Below are 22,579 nucleotides of genomic sequence, written 5' to 3'. Positions count from 1 at the left end.
CAAGTGCAAGGTAAGTGCAGACAAGTGCTGGGAAGTGGGGGCTGTCGGGATACAGAGACAGTCCCGCAGTGCAGGGATTGCCAGGGAGGGGTTGCCAGGTAGGCAGTGCAAGTCGAGAGTGGCAGGGCCCAAGATCAGGGTCGGTAAGAGTGGCCCAGTTGCAGATACAGTGCAGTTTCAGCATGAATTAGCAGGGGAGGGGGAGAGAGAAAGCAGAGGCAAAGAGGAAGGTTTTGAGGTGCTTCCGGAACCGGAGATGGTCCTCCTCAAGTTTCAGGGAGACAGGAAGGCTGTTCCAGAGGGAGGCCCCAGCTGCGGAGAGAGATCTACCCCCAGCTCGTTGCTTCGAGAAGCGGCTCACCCTGAGGGAGTTGGAGACGGATGAGCGAAGGGCTCGGGAAGGAAGATATTTAGGAAGAGAGAGTTGAAGGTATTTAGGCCCCAGAGAGAATAGGACAGGCCGATATTATGCTCTGAATGTTTGTATTGAAACCAATAGGTATGTTTTAACAGACTGCTCTGCCCTGAGTGATATGGGTATGACATATCTTCAGACATTTGTGCATAATATTGACTGGATGTGTGAAAACTTTTTGGGAAAGGTGTATTTGTAGGAATTCTATTTCTTTAAACATTGCATTGTACGGCAGAGGGCAGAAAACAGGCTAAAAGAGATGACAGACAGAGCTAAACTATGGTATAGGACGAGAATTAATTTCAAGCACCAAGGAAATCATTTTAAGTGGAATAATTTTTAAAGTGACATTTTATTCGTATTTTCATTATTATTATGGATTTATAGAGCGTAGTAGATGTGCATTTGACAACTTTTAAAATAGTACTGTGTTATAGAATGAAGTGATATGAATTATGAATTTTATATGTATGTGTTAATTTATATATATAATCGTATATATATGCTATGTAGAATGTTCAATTTGAGCTAAATACATTAAAAGAAAAGTATGGTACACTCCCCTCCCAACACCTAAAGGTAGTTATTATAGCAATACTATTAAAGATCTCACCACACGGGAAAGATCAAAGTTCAGTCCTGGTTTTTCCCCTCTGGATTCACCCTGTTCCTTATCCAGGACTACAAGTCCCAGAATGCAAAGAAAACCCAGGACTAAATTAGCATCCGCCGAATGGACTGAGGTATGTATGCAATATATTCTTTAAATTTTCCATCAGGCAGATGTAGAGAGCGGCCAACGACGCAGAGGCTAAAACAATGCCAGTCTTAAGACATTGTTAGTCTTATGACAGTTTGCAGTGTTTTGAAGTCACACAACTATGGCAAAAGCACTGGGTAATCCCCATTTTATATACTCATCCGTCACCACAAAGTGCAATCTCAGAACATAATAGGTTTCTGAAACACCGCAAACAATAATAAAGACCTCAGAGGGGGTTGTACCCTCACCAAAACAATAACGAGAGGTCAACTATTTTTTCATAAAAGCGAGAAATGCCGCCCCAGGGTCTTTGCAGACTGCTAGGCTAGTGTAGCCATAGGAGATTGGCACAAGCGCCCTCTGACTGTGTTGCTGAGTGCTTTTATCAAGGAGTTACTCCGACCCCTGTGCTAATAACCACAAACTATATACAAATAATATAATACACATATTGGTAGAGACAAACGTTATTGCACGGATAAATCCGTCAATCCCACCTGTATAGGGCCAACTCTATAATTTATTCCACAACCAAGAGATCAGTTATCTTACGTCACCAGATATGACTGCGTACCACTTTTCCTTCTACAGACCCACCCGTCTGCACTGCCTTCACTTACACTAGGCAACAGAGCCGGCCTGAGGCATAGGCAGTCTGTACCATCACCCCAGGCCCCGTGCTCTTGGGGGCCCGGCAGCTACCTGCTGACGTGAGTATAAGAAGTAGTGAGGGCGACTGGGACCAGAAAGATCAAGGAGCACCCGCACATCAGCCTGAACGGGGACCATCACGTGGGAGAGCAGCAGCCGCTACCTCGGTGTGACCCTGGACAGCAAACTCAACTGGGGAAGTGTTAGGAAAGATTTCCCTTTAATGTGTATTTTTCCCTCCAGTTGTGTACCCCTCAACTTTTTGCTTTGTTTAAACACCACAGTCTGACTTTGCTAGAGGAGACCAGCCTTCGGCTGCACTCCTCTGGGCTTTTTCGCTCACTTCTTATGGGGAAACTGACATGCCCTTAAGGACAGTCAGTACTGGGAGACTTTGTTTCCCTTAGTCCTTGTCAATGTTGCAACTTTTCTGCAACATGTTGCAAGTGCACGAAGTACCTTACAGTACAGTGCAATTGGGTCTTCCAGTCATTTCTAAAGGCCCTAATTACTCTCGAAGGACTTTTTAGGAGAAGTGCCTTGGACAGGGCTGGTGGCAGCTTATCATTTCGTATCTTTTTAACCCTTTCCTGCCAGGTAAACCGTGGTTACTGCGTTTGGCACAAATAGATGGCCTGACTCCAAAATGGCCATGCCACAAGGTTCTTTGTACTGTCCTTTGGCCATCTTTCCCCTTTCCCTTCCCTGGTCAAGCCGACCTGGCTCAGTCCTTATTTGGGCATGCATTTTCCCACGGAGCACCAAGATTTCGCGGGCTTATGCAAGCCTTGTTTGCACACACCCAGGATGTGGGATGGACTGTCAAGTTCCAAAACACATCCTGGGTGCCAGAGAGTCTGGAGTGCTGTGAATGCCTGGGACCACTGTGGTTCATGATTGGGCCACGAATGGTATGCCTGTATGTGAGCAGATCTCCCATTGGGTCTTTGTTTTGGCGCGAAGGAGATTTTGGATAAGAGAAGGCTCCAAACACCCATACCATGTCGATCTCTGGAGTTCTCACTGAACGAAGGATAGGACCCAAGTATCCTGAAACTACAAAGCCGAGTCGAGGTGTAGAAGGGGAGCCAAGTATCCCCACCTCAACGTCCCGCCCCTTTTACCAATATGCTGGCGACCAGAGCATGTGACATACACAGAACAGTTGAATCCACAAAGGGCAGAGTATGGACTCTGTCCTGTGCCAGTGAAAGTACCAGTACCTAAGAGAATCTGGGAGGCAAGGTACCCATTGAGAAAACCATATCTGCATACAAGAAAATATGATGGCCATTTGAATGAAATCCCTGAAGATGCAGAGCCAATAAGTAGAAGGGTGAATGGTAACATTACTAATCATTGCCAGTATATGTCATACGGAGCTGAGATGACGTACATAGAAGAGATGCAGTGATCAGAGAATGCAGATATTCTATAAGGCATCAAGAAAGTATCAAGGATAAGTGACATCTTGGGATCAAGGTGAAGAAGCTTATGCCACAGGAACAGATGAAGATATCAAGTTATTCTACATGTGTACAGATGTAAAAGAAACACAAGCAGCAAAGTAATCGTGAAGCTAGCTTTAAGATTATAGTGAATAGATTGTGGCAAGCGCTAACGTATACATATATAGGAATGAGAGAACTATGGATGTTTCCACTAACGTATTATAGCAGGTTGGACAGTAGCAAAAAAGCCTAATTTCTAGTGTGTTGCAGTTAAAAAGCAAATTGAATTACAAGTGAATTTCAGCAGACGAGGCTGGACGAGCCAAAGAAGCCAAGGTCTTATCAAACTGAAGTGAACTGACATTGGCTACAAAATCGTGTGAAAGAACAAAACTCCTGTTCAGAAGGCATGAACATAACAAGGAAGACGTCAGAGGCCTATTAAAAAATAATATTAAATGCACGAAAAGGCTTGATTCCATGGTCTCTAGTCACATGGAGGCATGAGGTTTGATGAACGAGATGGTCACACCTATGCATGCAGGCAGACTGTGCTTCTGACTGCCTAATTTTCTCAGAGCTAAGAACACTCTCAAGGATGACCTTCAAAGGCCTAATTGACAGTAGACCACTGAAGTGATGATAGATTGATATGCTAATTGGTGGGAAGCTAATGTTAAGACGACCTCAGCAGCACCTGGATGGCCAGCCTGTTTGCTGCTAACGTAGGTGGAAAAGTACTGAAGGAGGGTAGAGTGCCAACCAATTGTGGAGGAACTGTGTATTTAGGGGTCATATAGTTGTGTAAACCAAAGGGATGCTGTGGCATTAGTGACGTTCATAGTGGTCATTTTTAGAGGAGGGCTTAGTTGGCCCACCAAATGTTAAGTAACCAATCACATAGTTACACTTTTTTAGACTATTATGGATCATATACTGATGTTCACTAAGAGCCAATCACTCATGCTAATAGGTTGTAGTTTGCCATGAAGGATGACGTTAGTACATGCATGGGTTAAGACATCATTGATGATGAATATTGCTTATAAAAGCTTTGTTTTTTCTTAAATACATTGAGTAAGAGGATCGAGCGATTGCGTTGATGTTCGTTATGCTCCCTGTTTTAGAAAATTGATATTAAAACAGTCTTCCTTTTGTCAACTTCCTGAGTCGGCTCTATTATTGATGTATGAGTAAAGTCTGCATCCCCATCCATCTCCAGGGTAATTGCTACTCATCAAATGGGCTGGACTATCCAGTTCAGAGGAACCGCTGGTGACCCGTTGGAAGGTTTGGCACCCTAAACTCGCTGTCATCCCGTGGGACCCCTCTGCATCTGGTCGTCCTAGAAGGTCTGCGAAGACGCTTCGACCCATTGGAATAGTGGGACCAACTGTTCTTGGCACCTTCGTCGGAGCCTGCAAGTAAGTCTTTTTCGAAAGTGTCCAAGGGCCCTCCAGTGGGCTGACCAACTTACGCAGGACCTCTGCTCTGTCACCACTGCCGTTGCGAGGAGGCCCTTGAAAATTGGTACATCGTAAGCTCTGTGTTCATGGCACTCTCACACCGAATTTTGTACACTTGGTATTCCTAGGTCTGGAGTAAAGTGAGTATGCCCGAACCAGCGTACACGCGGTTACCGTGTCACCCAGCCGTGGTGACGAACTTTGCAAGTTCATTGCAGCTGTGGTCTTCTGTGCCCTGAAGCCTGCTAAAGTGGAACTGGCCTAATGCAGAAGATGGGCCTCCGGGGGTGGGGGGGAATTCTTGAAAATGGTCCAGGCTAACTACCAGACGCCAACCATGAGGGTAGCAGTGAACAGGGCTATGTCTAGACCCTTTGGGTTAAGTAGGGGCACAAAACAAGGTTGCCCTCTATCCCCAATGCTCTACGCAAAAAGGTAGCAGCATTTGCCGACGATATGTTGCTCACCCTGACAGCACCGATAGAGTCCATTCAGGCATGTAGAAATCTGCTGGAGGAGTTTGGGAAGGTCTCTGGTTTAAAGATCAATATCGGCAAATTGGAACTCTTGAACCTGACCCTGAAGGCAGGGATCCAGGACAAATTGAGGGCAGCCACCCCCTTCGTATGGAGCCCAGGGGGAATCAGATATCTAGAAGTGAAAATCACAGCAACTATCGCGGGCTGGTATCTCGCCAACTACCCCCCACTATTGAAGGAGATCAAGCGGGACTTCCACATGTGGAGGAATCTCCGTGTCTCGTGGCTGGGTAGGGTAGCGGCAGTTAAAATGGTAATGCTCCCACGATTGTTGTATCTCTTTCAGGCAATTCCTCAGGCGATACCGACAGGCTTCTTTAGGGAGTTAAGAATCCTGACAAGTGAGTTCTTTTGGGAAGGGAAAAGAGCGAGGGTCAGTAGGCAGCTGATGACACCAGACGAGAGAGGGGGTTAGCTTTGCCGAACTTCCAACAGTACTATGAGGCTACGCAATTGTGGGTGATTAGAGAATGGCTCCAGGAAGAGGAGGTTATGCAAGACAAGCAGTGGGTGCAAATGAACAGAGCAGTAGTGCATCACTATCTGGCGGAGGTACTGTGGCTCCCGAAACTGCATAGGCCCAAGCACTTATATGAGAGTACCATAACTAAATTGATGGCAGACAACTGGGACAAATTGGTGAGAACCAAGGGGATTACAACTTTTCCATCCCCCTTCAAGCCCATGTTCCACATCTAGGATTTCACACCTGGGTTAGAGAAGGGGGCATTTCAGCAGTGGCAGAAGGGGGAATGTAAACAGCTGGGAGATATGTTCCGGGGGTAGGGAATACTCCCATTTGAGGACTGTAAGCGGGAGTTTGGGGTGAAGGGAGGGGAGAGGCTCAGGTATGGGCAGATACAACACTGGGTTCTGAATCCGGAAATAAACAGGCAGCAACCAGGGAAAAGACACAGTTTTAAAAATACCTCCCATCCAATGATGGGTCCAAGGGGCTAATATCTAACCTGTAAAGAATTTTAGATAACGCAAATGCCAGGTGTCAATGGCCGTATATGCGGAGATGGGAGCAGATCCTAGGGAGGGAGATCGGGCGAGAGGAATGGGAGAGACTATGGAGGAAGATTCCCAAATTAGCAAGAGCATCCCAATTGCAAGAGATGTGGTATAAGATATTATTCGTCTGGCACTACACGCCAGCCCGTCTCCACAAGATCTATCCTGGCACCTCAGGGAGCTGCTGGAGGGAATGTGGGATGGAGGGTACGGCAGAATACATATGGTGGAAATGTCTGAAAATTGAGCCATTCTGGCAGGAGATGCAGAGGGCGCAAGAGCAGACCTATGGACCGGGAAATAGACCACCGCAGCAGATTCTGTTAGGAATCAGAGGGGACACCACAGCGGGGGAACCCAGAACTCAGGAGAAAGCGAGGATGATCCTCATGCTTGCAGCTATGACGGTAATAGCGCAGAGGTGGAAAAGCACGGCGGTACCCCTCATGCAGGAGTGGCTGCAGAACCAATGGGAAATAGTAGCACTTGAGTGGGCAACGTACGCTATGAACAATAATGTCCAAACCTTTGCAAGGGACTGGGAAGAAACTTTAGCCTTTCTCAAAGACGACTTTTGGATCGGGTGGCGTCCCCAGCGCTGGAGGCTATTGGACTTACAGTGAAACTCGGTGACCGGTCCATGGAAGTAATGGACCAAGGACAAAGTGGAAGTTGCCTCTGGGGGTGGGAGGGGAGGTGGGGGGGTGTTGGGAAATGAGTTTATATGTTGTAAAATCAATAAAAAGAGGTTTTTAAAAAAAAAGCAGAACTGGCCTGATTCATCCACCAGGAGCAGAGAAATCACCACTGTCCTGTAGGGGAATCAACGCTGTATCTTCGTCGACGAAAGCCGCAGAACCGCGAGATTGCTGAATTTGAACCTGCAACCAAAGTAGACTCGACTGCCGAAATTTGGTACCAAAGTGGACTTGACTGCCAAAGTTTGGTCCGGAGTGCGCCGGGGGTCGTGAGCAATTGCAACCCTAACCGGTGGCCCCTAGTGCATCCGTCCACTTTTTATGCACAAGTGGCCCCTGAGGGCCCCTCTCCTTTCCACTGCTAGTGTAAACTAGCGAACTATTCCCAACTCTTGGAACCGACTCTGCCCTCAAGTGGAGGCCCTCCTCGAATAGTAGGGACCTATTCTGCATCACCTCACCTGCCTTCCTGAGCTGCTACAGCCCCTACAAAAGACCCTGTTCTGCCCATTTGAAGTAGTGTGTGCGCCAGCTTCGCAAGTACATTTGCGCATTAGGCTCCCCTCATTTTAGGGATTGGACTGCCTTTCAGTTAGGATTGCGTTTGACGCAGAAGGGCCGAAAGACTATTTGCACTGCCTGCTTCCTCCCCTGTTTAGGTTGTGGACCCACTGGTGCATTCATCCTTTAGACCCCAGTGGTATTGTATATATGTGTTTAGATAGGATTGTATTGGTTTAATCGTATTGCTGTGATTTTCTAACTGTGTGTTGAATTGCAAAGGCCTTGGAATAAATGTATTTGTATTTTTGATTTATATACACCTGACTGGGAGTGATTTGTAGTGTCCTTTACTCTGTGTGCTCATTGAGGTCTTTCAGTCACCCTCACCCCTCCTGAGACCTAGTCTTGACCGCTGCCAATGCTACCTTGATTGGTCTGGCTTGTCCAGAAGGTTACCCTGTTCCAAGAAACTAGGCTGGCCATCTGAACCTCTGCCCACCAGGTCAGAGTTCAGAAATCCGTCTTAACAGGAAGCCATATCGAGAATACTCAGCAGAGAGCAACATGAAAGATAGCAGTGCTGTACCCACTCCTGAAGACCAAGTCCATGCCCCTCCGGACAAAGATCAACATCTTCAAGGCGATCATCAGTCCTAACCTGAGGTATGCCTCGCCAGCATAGATGACCTGCCATCAGCGACACCGATAGAGTCTTCAGATAGTCCAGAACAAGGCCCTGTGGATATCGTCTGGAGCTCCAATCTTCACAAGGATAGCCGACCTTCACAGAGAACTGGACATTGAGATGTTGGACGAACACCTAGCGAAGCTGAGTAAGAACTTCTGCCAAGTACTGGATTAGAACTCAAACCCTCTGATCAGAAGACTCACTGCCACCACTGCAAACCCTTTCGACCGCTACCCGCAGCCCATCACGGAGAAGACCCATCAAAACCAGCCCTACTGTGACAAGTCCACACAGACCATGAAGAATCCTATCCCATGACTACACACTCAACCTGAGAAGATGGAGTAATGAGGCTCAAGCTTCAGTATCCAAAAATCACAGCTGATGGAAAAAATCTATCAGCAAGAAGAAGACAGACAGCGTGGGCTGCTTGCAGCCACAGTGCTTTTCTTTGTGCCTATTTTAGTGAGGCCGCGCTGTCAGCTCCCAACCCCCTGTGACTCACTTCTAGAGACAAATAACTCCCGCCCACCTCCCCAGAAGCCCATCACACCTGTGGGGCCTCACAGTTAGGGTGTATCATGCCTTTTGTTTAAAGTAATGGTCCATTTAAGAACCTTTGTTTTGGACATGTGGTTGAAAAGGGGAATTGTATTCTGAAATCACATACAGAAAAACTAGTTGTTGCCCAGATCTGCTTTATTTGAAGACAATTCACATTTAACTGGCATCATATAAAGCATACCTTTGTCAAATAATACAAAAGGTTATCTTTTGTTATGATTAAGTCTTCAAAGACAGCCTACAAGCCGTTTTTTGAAAATTTTGTGGAATTGCATTCTGGTATTGGTAGTCTTCAAAATGGGGTGAAAATAACATTTGTACAATTTGTGTTTAACATGTTTTTATAAGATTCCTATATTGCTGGAGTACTTTAATTATGATGTGTGTGCTTTTCAAGTCCGATTTATAAAACAGAGTATTGTTGAAAGCCAAACATTGTGGTGAGGAGGGAGAAAGCATCTGAGGGCAAATTTGTTGAGACGATTTACCAGGTCCATGGATGTGGGAAGAGAGGTTGCTGGACTGAAGATGTTTTGCCTGACCCTGTGCTGATTTCAGGGTACAAATTGAGATTAAATGTGAGTTGACAGTGTCCACCCACTTTTTTTTCACAGTGCCGACTCCATTCGCCTTGGTTGTTTTTGAGGCCAGTCTGCAAAAAAACTTGCTTGCTCAAGTTTTCGTCCACCAGGACTTGAACCCACTAACCCACAAAACCGCATGAAAGTGTCTTCAAAGCACACCTTTTGTATTGATACTTTGCTTTCCGTAGGATATTTCAAAATAGGTTTTGGCGTTAAAAGGTGCACACCTTTTATACCTTGCCAACAGTGTTCTAGGAAAGTGATGATTCTGTTTGTGAAAGACAATGCCAATACCTTTGTTTAATGTTCTCCTATTAGGAAAGGCCAGTTTAATCAAATGTGCGCATTTCACTTTAGGATGCGTTCAGTCCCTATGCATATGTTAATGACCCCCCCCACACACTTTTTTCTGGTATTGTGCTCTATTGATGACATTTGAAGACCTGTGGAATTGCTTACTCTGACTGCCTCAGTGCCTATCCTATAAATAGGGTATGTTACCATTGCACTATCCTGCAGCAAAAGCACTTTGCCCTGTCTGGCCCAGGCCCAATCCCCGTCCTTACATCCTGGAACGTGCTGTGACAGTAGATATGTTTGGATTACTTATAAAAATCAAGCTGTGTTCAAAACACAATTTTCTATGTTTGGATTACTTACCTCTGATCTTAATTACTATTTGTCCTTCTCTTCCTCGTCACAGTACTTTCTTTTGAGGTACCCATCTCTACAAATGATTCAGCTCACTCAGTCGGCTACTCCAAAATAATCCTAACTCATAATATTGCTACAACCGTAATATTAACAGCTAAGATTCAGATATTGAACGTCAATTTAATTGATCTCCATGGATATTAAAGACTGATTTTGTGACATTTTATGTGATGCAAATAAAAGGGCCCCACACATCTTTTTGGCATCCAGGGCCCCGCAAATCCTAGGGACAGCCCTGCCAGGCAAGACAATTGCTAGGGTGAACCGCGTCTCAGTTTTGCTAGGACTGTCCAGAAACGGGGCCCTCTGTCCACCTGTCCCAAAAGTTTTGATTTAAAAAACTAGTTCAGGTTTTGGGTTAAGGGTGGGTGACGTCTTGGTTTTTTAATAGCCAACTGTTATAAACAAAATAAACGTAAAGAGTTTCTGATTTTTGGCTCGTACCCCCAACCTTCCAGGTATTAGCCGTATGCATTAACTGCTTGCGCCACAGAGACAGGCTGAGAAACATGTCAATGCCAAGGCATGTAATGGCAAACAGAGCAACAGCCCCTTGGCTATTTGCGTGCTTTTTTCTTATTGAACTGTGTTGTAGTTTAGATGCTCAATTTTCACACTAAATACCAACAATAATCAAGTTCATTGTATACATACAACATTAAAATACATCAATCAGCATTACTTAAACTATACCATGTACGTATTTCACGTGCTTTATCAAAAGTCAGAACCACACAATTTGTATGCAGATGCAGATGCGGTGGGGCGGGGATGGGGGGTTGGCGGGCGGACTCTGGTGAGTGGGTTAGTCCTCTTTTTATGTTGTCTGTCGTCCGGTTTTCTATCTTGAAAATCTAGTCACCCTACCAATAGCAAGCGTTCATTAGATGAACCCGGTCTATACCCACATGGCGTGCGTTGCATCTACCTGCCTACACTTTGCGTAGCCTATATACACCTTCATGCACACTCGCTCTGCATTGCATTGCCCGTATGAGTTCCATTTACCATTTCCGTGTACACCTACTTGCGCAGCACTTACTGTACTGCACGCCCGCCCGTGCTGTTATAACCAGACGTCAGGAATTGCCACCCGCTCTGCACTTCCCTGGTCTAGTGGAGCCGCGCGTTGCCTTTCTCCGGAGACCTGACAGCACCGTCCCCGGTGCGCACACTCACCTTGTTTCAGCACTTGTTGCCGCGCCCGTTTATCCGTCACAAGGGGCGCAGGAGGACGGCGACGATCCTCGGCAAACGGATTCATGGCCGTGGACCGGAAAACCCATTTCAAAAGCAGCAGCAACACAACCCCCGCGCCACCGAGGTACAATAGGGGGATGGCCATCGTAATAGCCGGGAGAAGGCGCGAGGAGAACTACCGATCGCGGGGGTAGCGAGGGGGCACTGACACTGGATGCCCGCGAAGGGACACTTAGCACCACAGACGTGGGCTAGTCTCCGTGTGAAGCTCGGACGTCACCCTAGCAGGACAGGTGACCTAGTGTCCTGACCACCACTCCAGAGCAGCTGACGCCGCTCCTGCAACTAGTGCCGGATGACACCGTCCCTCCACGGGGCGGGCATCAAGGGAGGGACACGTCGGGTTACCCCGGCTCCTCCCATTGTTCAGTGGGCTGTGAAATAGAGCAAAGCTCACTATAATTAAAAGAGGAGCAGCTCGACGACAGCAGTGCAGTAAAAGCAATGCCAAATATTACCAACGTAGAGTTGACTCACAATATGATTGCACTTTGTGCTTGTAGGCTATTTCCTCCTACGTGCAGATTTTATTAATGTGCCATTTCTCTTCTGGAGACCTTCATCAACTTCCTGTCTACTTTTGTGTGGTGCCGATTGTCAGCAGCTATGTAGCAACCATGTATCCTAAAAAAAACTCGCTCTCGCTCTCTCTCCCCCCTTTCCCACCAGTCCTGGAAATGGAAAAATAAAACCTATGTGTGAAGTGGTGGTAACTGTGGGGTCCTGCCATTCAGATGATGGGCTTTTAACAACCACAAACTGTACAAAGCTTTAAAAAAAAAAAGGAAACCATTTACAAAAATGGTTATAAAGCTTTTTAACATTGATTTACTTAGCGGAGGACAACTGTCCTTAACAATGGGTGAGAGGATGTTGATATAAAGACCAGATGATGCAGGGGAGGTACAAACATGACCCTGGAATGCGGACAGTAGAGCATGATATAGGAAGGATAGTTAAGGAAGTAAACATATTTTAGGGTGAGGGATAAGCACTGCGGGTTTATTGTATAGAGGTAGAGGGCGAGGAGAGCATGGAGATGTTGTGGCGTAGAATGCTATACAATTGGTTCTTCACAAAGCAGGAGAGCTAAAGGTTGGATTTAAATACAGATAGAGTGGGATTAGTGCAGAGAGGGAGTTGAAGAGCATTCCAGAGTAATGGAGCAAGGAAAGAAAGAGCGGAAACGAGAGAAAGTTCAAGGGGCACGAGAGGAGGTGATCAGAGGATAATCGTAGGGAGAGTAGGCAGAGAGATGGGGTGGGTCAAGTCTGTGTATAGTTTTGAAGATGATGAAAATGAGTTTATACTTTGCTCTCTGTCTCAGGTAACCAACCTGACGACAGGCTGCAAAGGTGGAGGTGAAGCAGTGATGGTTGAAAAGTGTACGGACAACAAAGTTGAGAATTTCGTCGAGAGTTGGAAAGGCCATACAGTAGACTGGCACAGTACTCAGATCGAGAGCGTACGAAAGAGGAGATAAGGTGCTTAGCAGTGTTGAAGGGAAAAAGATGCACCATTTTCGGATGTTAAAGTAATTAAGTCTGGCCGCAGTGATGAATTTGAAGATAAAGAGCGAGAAGTTGTGAGATAGGTCGAAGACAACACCAAGGTTGCGATGAGAAGCATAGTTGGAAAGATAGTTGAGAGAGAAGAATAGAAGAATTGGAGAGTAGAGAACTCCAGTCTTAGTGGAGCTGTGCATGAGCGAATGAGATGCCATCCAGCTTTTGATGACGGAGAGACAGACATTTTTTACCGTACCTCATTGGATCAGGAGAGAAAGGAGAAGACGATCTGAGTGTCATCAGCAAAGAGTTGAAGCCATACGAAGCGATCCAGGTGCCAAGAGCAGAGTTATAGAGAGTGAAGAGAAGTGGACCCAGGACTGACCCTTTGGTGAACACCAACAGTAAGGGGTTGAGTGGGGTGGTAAGGCTGTCCAGGACACCTGTAAGTGTCTGGAGGCAAGATATGAAGCAAACCAAGTGAGGGCATTGTCCGTGATGCCTGGGAGAGAAATTGTTGAGAGAAGATTAGAATGGTTGATGGTATTGAAGGTCGAGAAGAATAAGAATAAATGAACAGTTAGCATGACAAGCAGGAGAGATGTAGTTGCTGACATTGAGCAGAGCTGACTCCGTAAAGTGCAGAGGTCGGAAGCCAGATTGAAGAGTATCCAAGAGGTTGTGTGTGTCATGAAACTCATTGAGTTGGTTGAAAACTACACACTCTAGGATTTTGGAATAGTGAAGTAGAAGAGACACAGGCGAAACTTGGCAGGACGGTTAGGATCTAGGCCAGGCTTCTTAAGGATAGGGATGACAGTAGCCTTCTTATAGGATGATGGAAAAGCAGCACTGTCATGAGAGGCATTGAAGGGGGAGGCAAGATATGTTGCAACACTGCAAGCTATGTGTTTGACTATGTATGGGGACTGTGACAATACTTTAGATGGCATCACTTCTCCCAAGAGGGGAGCCCCTGTCCATGAGGCTAAGGAAGTACTCATGCAGGAGGATCTTGTGGAGAGGAACTTCTTTTCTGGGGACGCGAGTCTGGGACACGGTCCTTTTAACTCCAAACCCAATAGGGTGATACCAATGCCCAAGTCTTCTGTGCATAGGTTAGGTCGGAAACCGTGTGTTATTGTAATATATCTGACAACCTTGGTTTGACAGGTACTGGGATGAAGAAGCGCCGGAGAATGCTACAGTCAAGGTGGGGAGAACGGTCAAGCAGGGCAGGTCCCTCTCCTCGGCTGGTGCCTCCCTTTGGGACAGCCTCCCTGCCCCTCTCAGACTTGAACCAGACCTCCTTAAGTTCCGGAAACTGCTCAAAACTCTGTTCTTCTCTATCTCCTTCCCTTCCCTGCTAATCACCCCATTGCCGCTGTGACCGGTGGCCTAATCCCCATGAATCTCACAGGTTCAGGCCCTCGCTCCCAGTCAATATCAGCACCCCTCCCTGCCCATTGCACTGCCCTGTGGGCCCCTGCTTGGTTGCTCCTCATCCCACCCTTGAGAGTCACCTCTACCAACACTTAGCCTAAGGTTCTCTTTTGCTCCCCTTAGCATTTCCCTCCCGAGCCCTTCTCCAGCATTTGTCCACTCCTCTGCTCCCCTCTCCATCCCCATCCCCTGCACTTCTCCTCAATGCAAGTGCACGTCCGAATGCCACAAGGCCTAGTAGGACCATGACTGTATATTTACAGTTTTTTTGTCATTGTTATTATTTCCCGTTCCCTTCCCATTTAGCCTTGTGGTGCTTTGAAACACAATTCTGTTATATAAAGAGCCTTACAAACTCTCAATATATAAATATGTAAAGCAGCTGTGGTCAATTGGACTGACGTTACACTGGGGCCATCCCCGCTATTTAAACTAAACAGCAACAAAGGACAGTGTTCTTCGTCACCAGAGGCAGAGGTTGGAAGAAGGAGTTCTTCGTCGTTTTGTGGCCCACTGAGCTGTAGCCCGTGCGGTTCTGGTTTGTTGAATCCAGGAGGAGAACCGGCGAACGAGGGGGCTGCCGTCAAGCCTGTGAGACTAAACCCGGGCTTTGGGAGACTGCAGCGAGGCATTTCTCTGTAGTTTCAGAAACGAACCGCGGCACACCCGAGAAGTGTCTTGCGAGTCAGTTGGAAGCCTGCACAGCAGAAGTGGAGAGAGGGGAAGGTGTTGGTGTCACCTATAGTGGGCGGACCGTCCGGTCCAGCAACTGCACTGAGACCGCTTACCCTAGCCTAATGGGAGGCTTTGTAGGAGAATGTGCGGAGAGTTTTAGAGACTGGTGGCGGCGTGACCTGTCGTGGGTGGACCAAGTGGTCCGACAACTGAGCCGAAACTGCCACCCATAATTGGCCGCTGACAGAAGGAGGCTGTGGAAATATTGTGGAATCAGAAGCAGAATGACTGGACCTGCAACCCTTGACGAAACCGGTGAAGCGTTTCCCAGAAGAAGGTAACAGGAACAAAGTCCCAGAGGGGGCCGGGAAGATTGGAGACTGTAAAAGATACTGAGAAAGTAGTGAATCATTTTTGTCCACAATTCCTTGGACAGTTCCACAAAAGTGTGGTGCTGGAGAGTTGAGAGGACGTCACGGACCATCTTCATCGTCCCAGTGGGGGCTAAACCAAATATTATGAAGAAAGAGGAATGTATTGAGAACTCCTTGAAAGAACTGCATGATTTGTTGAGAGCAGTACGTAACTCTGGGAAATCAGCTAGGAGAAGGGAGCCATTCTCCTAGCCCAGGGGGGATAACCATGTAAACTGCCATTTGGGTTTAAACTTCACAATCTCCTTCTCTCCTCACATTTATGACATTTCTAAGAAGCACAGTATCAGCTGCACCATCTCAGAGGTATTGTTCCTTTTCTCACTTTCCCCCAGAAGCTCACTGTCTCCACAGCCCTGTTCCTCTCTAGGCTGGACTACTGCAACATCCTCTTTCTAAACATGCCTGCCTCTACTTTTCGCCCTTTACAACTTATCCAGAACAGGACTGCAAGACTTGTCCTTGGCCTGAAGCCCAAGGATCATATCTCTCCAGCTCTGAAACCTCTCAACTGGCTCCCTGTAGCTGCAAGGATCAAGCTTGAGACCCTTTGCATCGTCCACAAGGCTTTCTGGGGCCAGGGACCACACTATCTCCAACTTTCTCTTCCTAATCATCTTCCTTCTTGAGGCCTCCATTCATCCACCTCCAACTCTCTGAGTGTCAGACGCTTCTCCAGGCAGAGAGTGGGGGTAGATCTCTTTCTTCTGCTGGGGCATCCATCTGGAACAGCCTCCCTGCCTCTTTCCAATTTGTGCAGGACCCACCAAAGGTTCCGGAAGCAACTCAAGACCTTGCTTTTTGCTTCTGTTTTCTTTCTCCCTCTCCCTTGCTGATGTCCCTGACTGCTCCACACCCTGGTCACCTGGCTACCCACTGAGCTTTGGGTCCATGCTCCTGCATGTTCAGTAGTCCTTGCACTACCTCCGGGCCTCCCAAGCACTTACGGTTCTGTATCTGCAACCCTAAAGTCTCCTGACTCTTTGCACTTATGAGCCACTTACCGGCAGCACTTAGGTGTTACCTTCACTTCCCCTTCCCCCTCCCTCTTTGGCACTTCTGCCCCTCACTCTCCCTGCAATTGCGTGATATGAATGATACAAGGCCTAGTAAGATCATTGTTTTGTCCTCCCTCTGTCCTACCTTACTTGTCTTGTCGCTCCTATAAACACTTCTGTACAGGCGCGTTATAAATGACTTATCATATCATATCAAACCAGCTTGGTTGGAAACAATATGCAACTTTAGGAAATTAGCTAGGAGAAGGGAGCCATTGGCCTAGCCCTTTTGAGAACTTTGTGGATCTGTGATTTTTTTGCAGTGGCAATTTATGGATCTTTCATGAACGTCTGTTTTAGGAGACCTTTATAACCAGGAGAAGGGAGCCATTCTTCTAAGTCAGATAAGATCTTGAAATGTAGTTATTGTTTATTGTAGCGATAGGGATAGTGTAGGAGATTTTGACGAAGACAGAACTTTTTGATTTGACACTACTAACCACCTGACAGACCCACGTTTAGTTTATTTAGGCACAGAAACCACTTCTAGTTTAGGGCTAGAGAGGTTTGGGTTTCCCTTAATAAAAGTTCGTAGCAACCACTATGGCACCACTTGGTCAGTAAATTAATGCCTTCTCACCACAAATGGTGTGAGGGATGGGGGTGGGATCCGCCCAACTGACATACATTGGGGGACCATTAGATTAACCAAACTGATCACTAGAGCTTTTAATCCCACAGTAGCAACTCCTGAGTCCATTGGTTTGATTTATGTAGTAGCCAGGACGGTATTACCCAAATTGACCTTTTACAATTGATCTTTTGTCCTAATTGACCTAATAATAGTGGTCCTAATTGACCTCCTGCACAATTGACCTTTACCTTTATTTTACGTTTTATATATATGTGTGGTGTGGGTTTGGGGTAATAAATAATATAATGGCATTGGATAGGGGGTTTCAGGGGTTGTGGATTGAGTGGGAGTTTGCGAGGGGTTTCCCCCGTATATATGTCCTAATTGACTTTCATTTCACAATCAATTGTGAAGGGTCAATTCTCCCGCGATCAATTGTGAAAAGGTCAATTCGTATACATCTGCCAGGACATGGCAGTTGAGGTGGGAGAACGTCAATTAATATCCACAGGCTTAATATTGTCTCCTCAGAAAGCCACATATAACATTAGAGATAAAATGGCACACAGTATATTAGAGTCTGCCCTTTTTCCAAAAACTTTGGAGGTGCAGGAATATCGAGGCGCTGTTACATGAGATTTGTACGAATTTTGAATTAGTAGTGACATGTGACCAAGGTGGTCTCTTAGGTACAGGTACATTGATAGTAGGTGACTTCATTGATGACAGGTGAGGTCAGCAGTTATATACATCAGTAAATTTTACATAGCAGAACTTCTAGTAGATTTTGCATCTCAGCCCTTATTACAACATTTATAGTGGACTTATACAATTTAGACAAAGAGCTTGGTTTTGATTGCTTTGCGGAATGCAGGTGGGACTATCATTCTTAAGTGAGTGGGAAGGGCATTCCAAAGGGAGGCAGCCATCGTGGGAAAGCTAGAGCCACCAGCACGGACTTTCCGTGTCTTGGGGGGAGAATCATGTTAGAGTAACCATATCTCAACGGTCTGGTGGAAGTGGTGGAAGTATGTTTAGTGATTCTTTGGGCTAGGTAGGGGGGTGCACGATCATGCAGCCATTTATGCGTGAGGACGAGGGTTTTAAAAACAATTCTCTCTTTGACAGGAAGCCAATGGGCCTGCCTTCTCACTTCCGAAATGTGGTCTTTCCTTGATGTTCCTGTGGCAGCCCTAAGGGCGTTGTTCTGAACCATTTGGAGCTTGGCCAGGGTTTTACAAGAGGTCCCCACGAGGAGGGCATTGCAATAGTCCAGCCTTGATCCAATTATTGCCCTGGTGATGGTAAGGCAGTTCTGGCGGGATAAGAAGGGTCTAGCTGCATTAAGAACTTTGGAGTAGTAGTCCGATGAGGAGGCAATGGCGTTAACCTGCCTGTCCATGGTCAGATCAGAGTCTAGGTAAACTCCAAGTGTCTTGACATTGTTGGAGACCTTGACGGGAATATTGTCGATAGTGAAGCACAGGTACTGCTGGTCAAGATTGCCCAGGGTAGTGGGTGAGCCGATTAATAGGAGTTCAGTTTTCTCACTATTGAGGCATAACCAATTATCTGCCATCCAGGACTGGATAGTAGAGTATATGTTGGTGAGAGTAATCATATCTTCCTCGTAGTTGCCAGTGAGTGGGATCAGCACCTGTATGTCATCCGCATAGTTAGTGTACGAGATGCAGAGGGAATCGAGCATGCTGAACAGAGGCCTCGTGAAGAGGTTGTAGAGAGTGGGCGCAATGCAAGAGCCTTGAGGGACTCCACATTTGATGTGGCTAGGGGTGGCACATGCTGATTCAGAGAAGACTTTCATGGCCCTTTCTAGAAGAAAGGATGTGATCCAGCCACATGCTTTGGGGGACAAGTTGGCCGCAGAAGCGAGATGGCTGCATAGAGTGTTATGATCAACCAAGTCGAAGGCCACATATAAATCAAGGAGCAAAAGGAGCGCAGGTTTGCCTCAGTCTCTGAGATAGTCCATTTGATTTTTTAGGTCTTGGAGGGCCTTTCAGTGCCATGTCGTGGGCGGATGCCAGACTGCCGCAGAACGAGGAAGGGTTGTCTTCAAAGAATTTCTGGACTTGCAGGTAGGCTACTTTGTCTAAAATTTTTAGTAAGAAAGGGACGGTGGTGATGGGCCTATAGTTCCCTGGAACTGTTGGGTCAAGGGCGGGGAAGACTGGACGTTACCAGACTGGAAGGAGGTGTTAATGAAAGCAGTTAGGAATGGGGCGAGGATGTTAGCCAAATCTTTGATAACTTTGGCCGGGCAGGTATCACCCTTACAATTAGAGGGTTTGATGGATTTGAGCAATGTTATAACTTCTGTTTCAGTCATGTCTTTAAAGTCAAAAGGTGTGTTGGATTTTGACTTGATTTCGGAAGGCACGTTACAGTGCATGTTGGTTATGAGGTGGCTAAGGGCTTTTTGATGTCCCCGGATTTTAGTATGCAGAGTATTCAGTTATCTACATAACGGACTGAATGCTATTACACCAACTTTCATCCTTAAGGCGAGTGGGGGGGGAGTAGATGGTTTTTCCAACTCTCTGAAGATGGTGAAGATTTCTTTGGACCCTGATTTGGCATCATTGATCCTTGAGTTGAATGATGAGGCTTTGGCCTGGATTATGTTAGCTCTATATGTTTTGGAGATGGCGTGGAAGGCACTTCTGGTGACTTCGGATGGGTTAGTTTTCCATGCAGAGAGTGCCAGCCTTTTTTTGGAGCGTTGATCAAGCAGCTCCTTTGAGAACCACGAGTTGGAATGTTTGACTTTTTTGGCTTTCTTTAGGGAGAAGGGAGCTATAGCATCCACAGCTTGGGTGACAATGTGTTTGAAAGTGCTGGGCAGGATTTTGGGGTTGTTGGAGAAAGGAGCCTGCAGAGCTGGCACCGTTAGGAAGGGTGCAATATTTTTTGCCGTCAATTGACGTGAACTTATCGCTAAAGCCTCAGGACAAGGGGTAGCCTGCTTAGAGGACCCTTTTTTCTTAATGGGGTTACATTGAATATAGTGGTGGTCAGACCATGGGATTGGAGTGTTGGCGATTATTTGGATAGTGCAGTTATGCTGACTGATCCAGTCCAGAGCGCGCCCCTTAATGTGAGTCGGGTCAAGAATAGTTTGAGAGAAGCCTAATGTGGAGAGGGCTTTATTCAAGGTATAGGCATGAGGGTCGTTGAGGCCTAGATTCGTGTCGTCCAATAGCAGGACTTGGGAGGTCTTTTTATTGTTGTCGGACATGGAGAGGATGATGGTCTCCTGGAAATCGGCAATGGGACCTGGGGGTCGATATACAATGTGTATGGAGATGGTGCAGTTGTGGGAGATGTTGATTTTGAGAAAGAGGTGGTCACAGTTGTGACTATGTTGCCCTTCGGGGCCCCTAATATCGAATGCTTCCCTGGCGATGAGGGCAACGCCCCCACCTCTCTGGTGAGTTTGGTCTTTTCTGAATATTGTGTACCCTGGAGGGATGGCTAGTGAGAGTGCAGGGCCCGATCCTTCATTAAGCCAAGTTTCTGTAATTATTAGGCGGTCAAGGTTATCCTTAATAATAAGGTTGTTTATATCAAGGGCATGGGCGGGTAACCGAACATGCATTAACCAGCGCACAGATGAGAGTGGGAGTTGGACGGGGTGTGGATGTAGATAGTGGCAGGGCTACAACAAATGGTGCAGGCATGGTTGGCATTTCATTATCAGCACAGGCAGATAGTGGCAAGGGTACAACAAATGGCGCAGGCATGGTTGGCATTTCAATATCAACACAGGCAGATAGTGGCAAGGGTACAACAAATGCCGCAGGCATGGTTGGCATTTCAGTATCAACACAGGCAGATAGTGGGCAAGGCACCATATAGGGGGCAGGTGTGGTGGGGTAGCATAATCAGCAGGGGGGTTTGAGCGCAGTGCCACATACATGGTTGCAGGTGCGGGCAAGGAACTGTCTTCAACGGTCTGGGTGAGCGTGCATGCTGCAGGCGGTGCCCGCAATGATGATCGAGTGCTCGTAGGTACTATCAGGCCAGGGTTGACCAATGCGGATAAACCGCCACCTTCAACGAGGTTGATGTAAGTGTTAGTGGAGCTGATATGGCTGTCCTGAAGCCGCAAAGGAGTCTTAGAGGTAGTAGGCATTGGAGGGAGAATTGAGGCTGTACGACCAGAAGTGTTGGGAGGTGCGGCATGCCGCGATGCAGGGGGCCGCTCAAGGTGCGGGGCGCGTGGGGTAAGCGGCAATCATGGCCACTGTTGGAGGCCGTTGATTTTGGTGGCGGTGCAAGCTTATTGGGAACCTGACTCCCACCCTCCAGTTGCAGTCGCGTGGGCATGGTGAGTAGGAGAGGGGCAGGGTATTGCGGGAGCTTGACCGGAGTCGCTTATTTCTGGTACCACATGGGGGGGGTCGTGAGGAGTGGGTGGCATGCTTTCTGCCAGGACAGGAGGATCTAATTCACGAGGCATGACAATTCACAAAGGGTGGCGGCCTTACCTTGCATCAGATAGGAGGTGCCTTTGTGCACCGTTGAGCAGGGGACAGCTGCAGAGAGGGGGAAGGCCTTTTCCCTTGGCCTGGTCCCTCTCCCTTTCAGGCAGGAGGGGAGGGGCTGGCAGGCAGAGGAAGCCAATAGCGGGCCTGGGCCGTGGCGGTGTAGTTTGCAGGCATTTTCCCAGGCTCCAGCTTGTTGTTGCTGGTTGCCTGGGGAACCGGAGCGGCAATCATACAGCTGGCACTCCTAGCCACACATGTGGGCGGCTTTATAGAGGAAATATAACGTCAGAGAGGGTCTCAAAAACTAATTTGGTGGTTCCTAAAAGTCATCCCTGCATTGTTTTAGAAATGGCCCATGCCCACCTGACATCTGGGCATTTGGGCACTACCAAGGCCCAGAACCAAATAATACCATGGTTCTAACTGGCCGGGTGTACATGCAGATATTAAAGACTTTGTTGCCACATGCAGCCTGTCCCAGAAAACAGCACAGGCCAATAAATCACTGGCCACATTACCACCCCTTCCGATTATAGAAGTTCCATTCTCGAGGATAGGGATGGATATTGTCGGCCCTTTGGAACCATCTCGGGTAGGAAACAAGTATATTCTAGTAATTGTTGATTACGCGACCCATTACCCAGAAGCATTTCCCATGAAGAGTAATACCTCTCAACAAATACTGAAATACTTGATATCTTTCTTATCAAGCGTAGGTTTTCCTAACGGAATATTAGCAACCAAAGGAGTACATTTATGCCTAAACCCATGTCGGAAGTGAATGAAATCTTCCACGTTACCACACTACGTACCTCTGTATATCATCCACAGACATATGGTTTAGTGGAGCGATTTAATCAAACCCTAGAACATTCTTAAGTAGCTAGTAGAGGCTGATGGTAAAAATGTTGATTTAATGGTAGGTTGGGCCCTTTTAGCCCTTTGCAAATCTCCACCAACCTTTTTTGTAGTTTTCCCCTTTCAACCTCTTGTATGGTCGGGACCCAAGGGACGTCCTAGATATGCTCAGAGAAACTTGGGATGTCACAAACAACCAAACAA

At 47.0% G+C, this 22,579-nt stretch overlaps 1 protein-coding gene across 3 annotated transcripts in view; it reads right to left on the bottom strand.

The window, feature by feature from the left end:
- The window catches only part of LOC138492013 (all-trans-retinol 13,14-reductase-like), a 183,687-nt gene that overhangs the window by 107,957 nt on the left and 53,151 nt on the right, over positions 1-22,579 (bottom strand). Inside the window, exon 1 of one of the 3 annotated variants that reach the window (XM_069618932.1) lies at positions 11,234-11,642. The exons of 1 other annotated variant lie outside the window; for it this stretch is intronic. In XM_069618932.1, coding sequence (XP_069475033.1) covers positions 11,234-11,399 — 166 coding nt within the window. In that variant the 5' untranslated portion in view covers positions 11,400-11,642. Of the gene's footprint in view, positions 1-11,233; positions 11,643-22,579 lie in introns of those variants that run through there. One more of the 3 variants, XM_069618931.1, reaches the window with a different exon arrangement.

The sequence above is a fragment of the Ambystoma mexicanum genome, chromosome 10 (genome assembly GCF_040938575.1).
Source record: "Ambystoma mexicanum isolate Mex_15411 chromosome 10, UKY_AmexF1_1, whole genome shotgun sequence".
NCBI lineage: Eukaryota > Metazoa > Chordata > Amphibia > Caudata > Ambystomatidae > Ambystoma > Ambystoma mexicanum.
The sequence above is the reverse complement of the archived record's forward strand: the minus strand, read 5'-3'. Positions and strand labels throughout refer to the sequence as shown.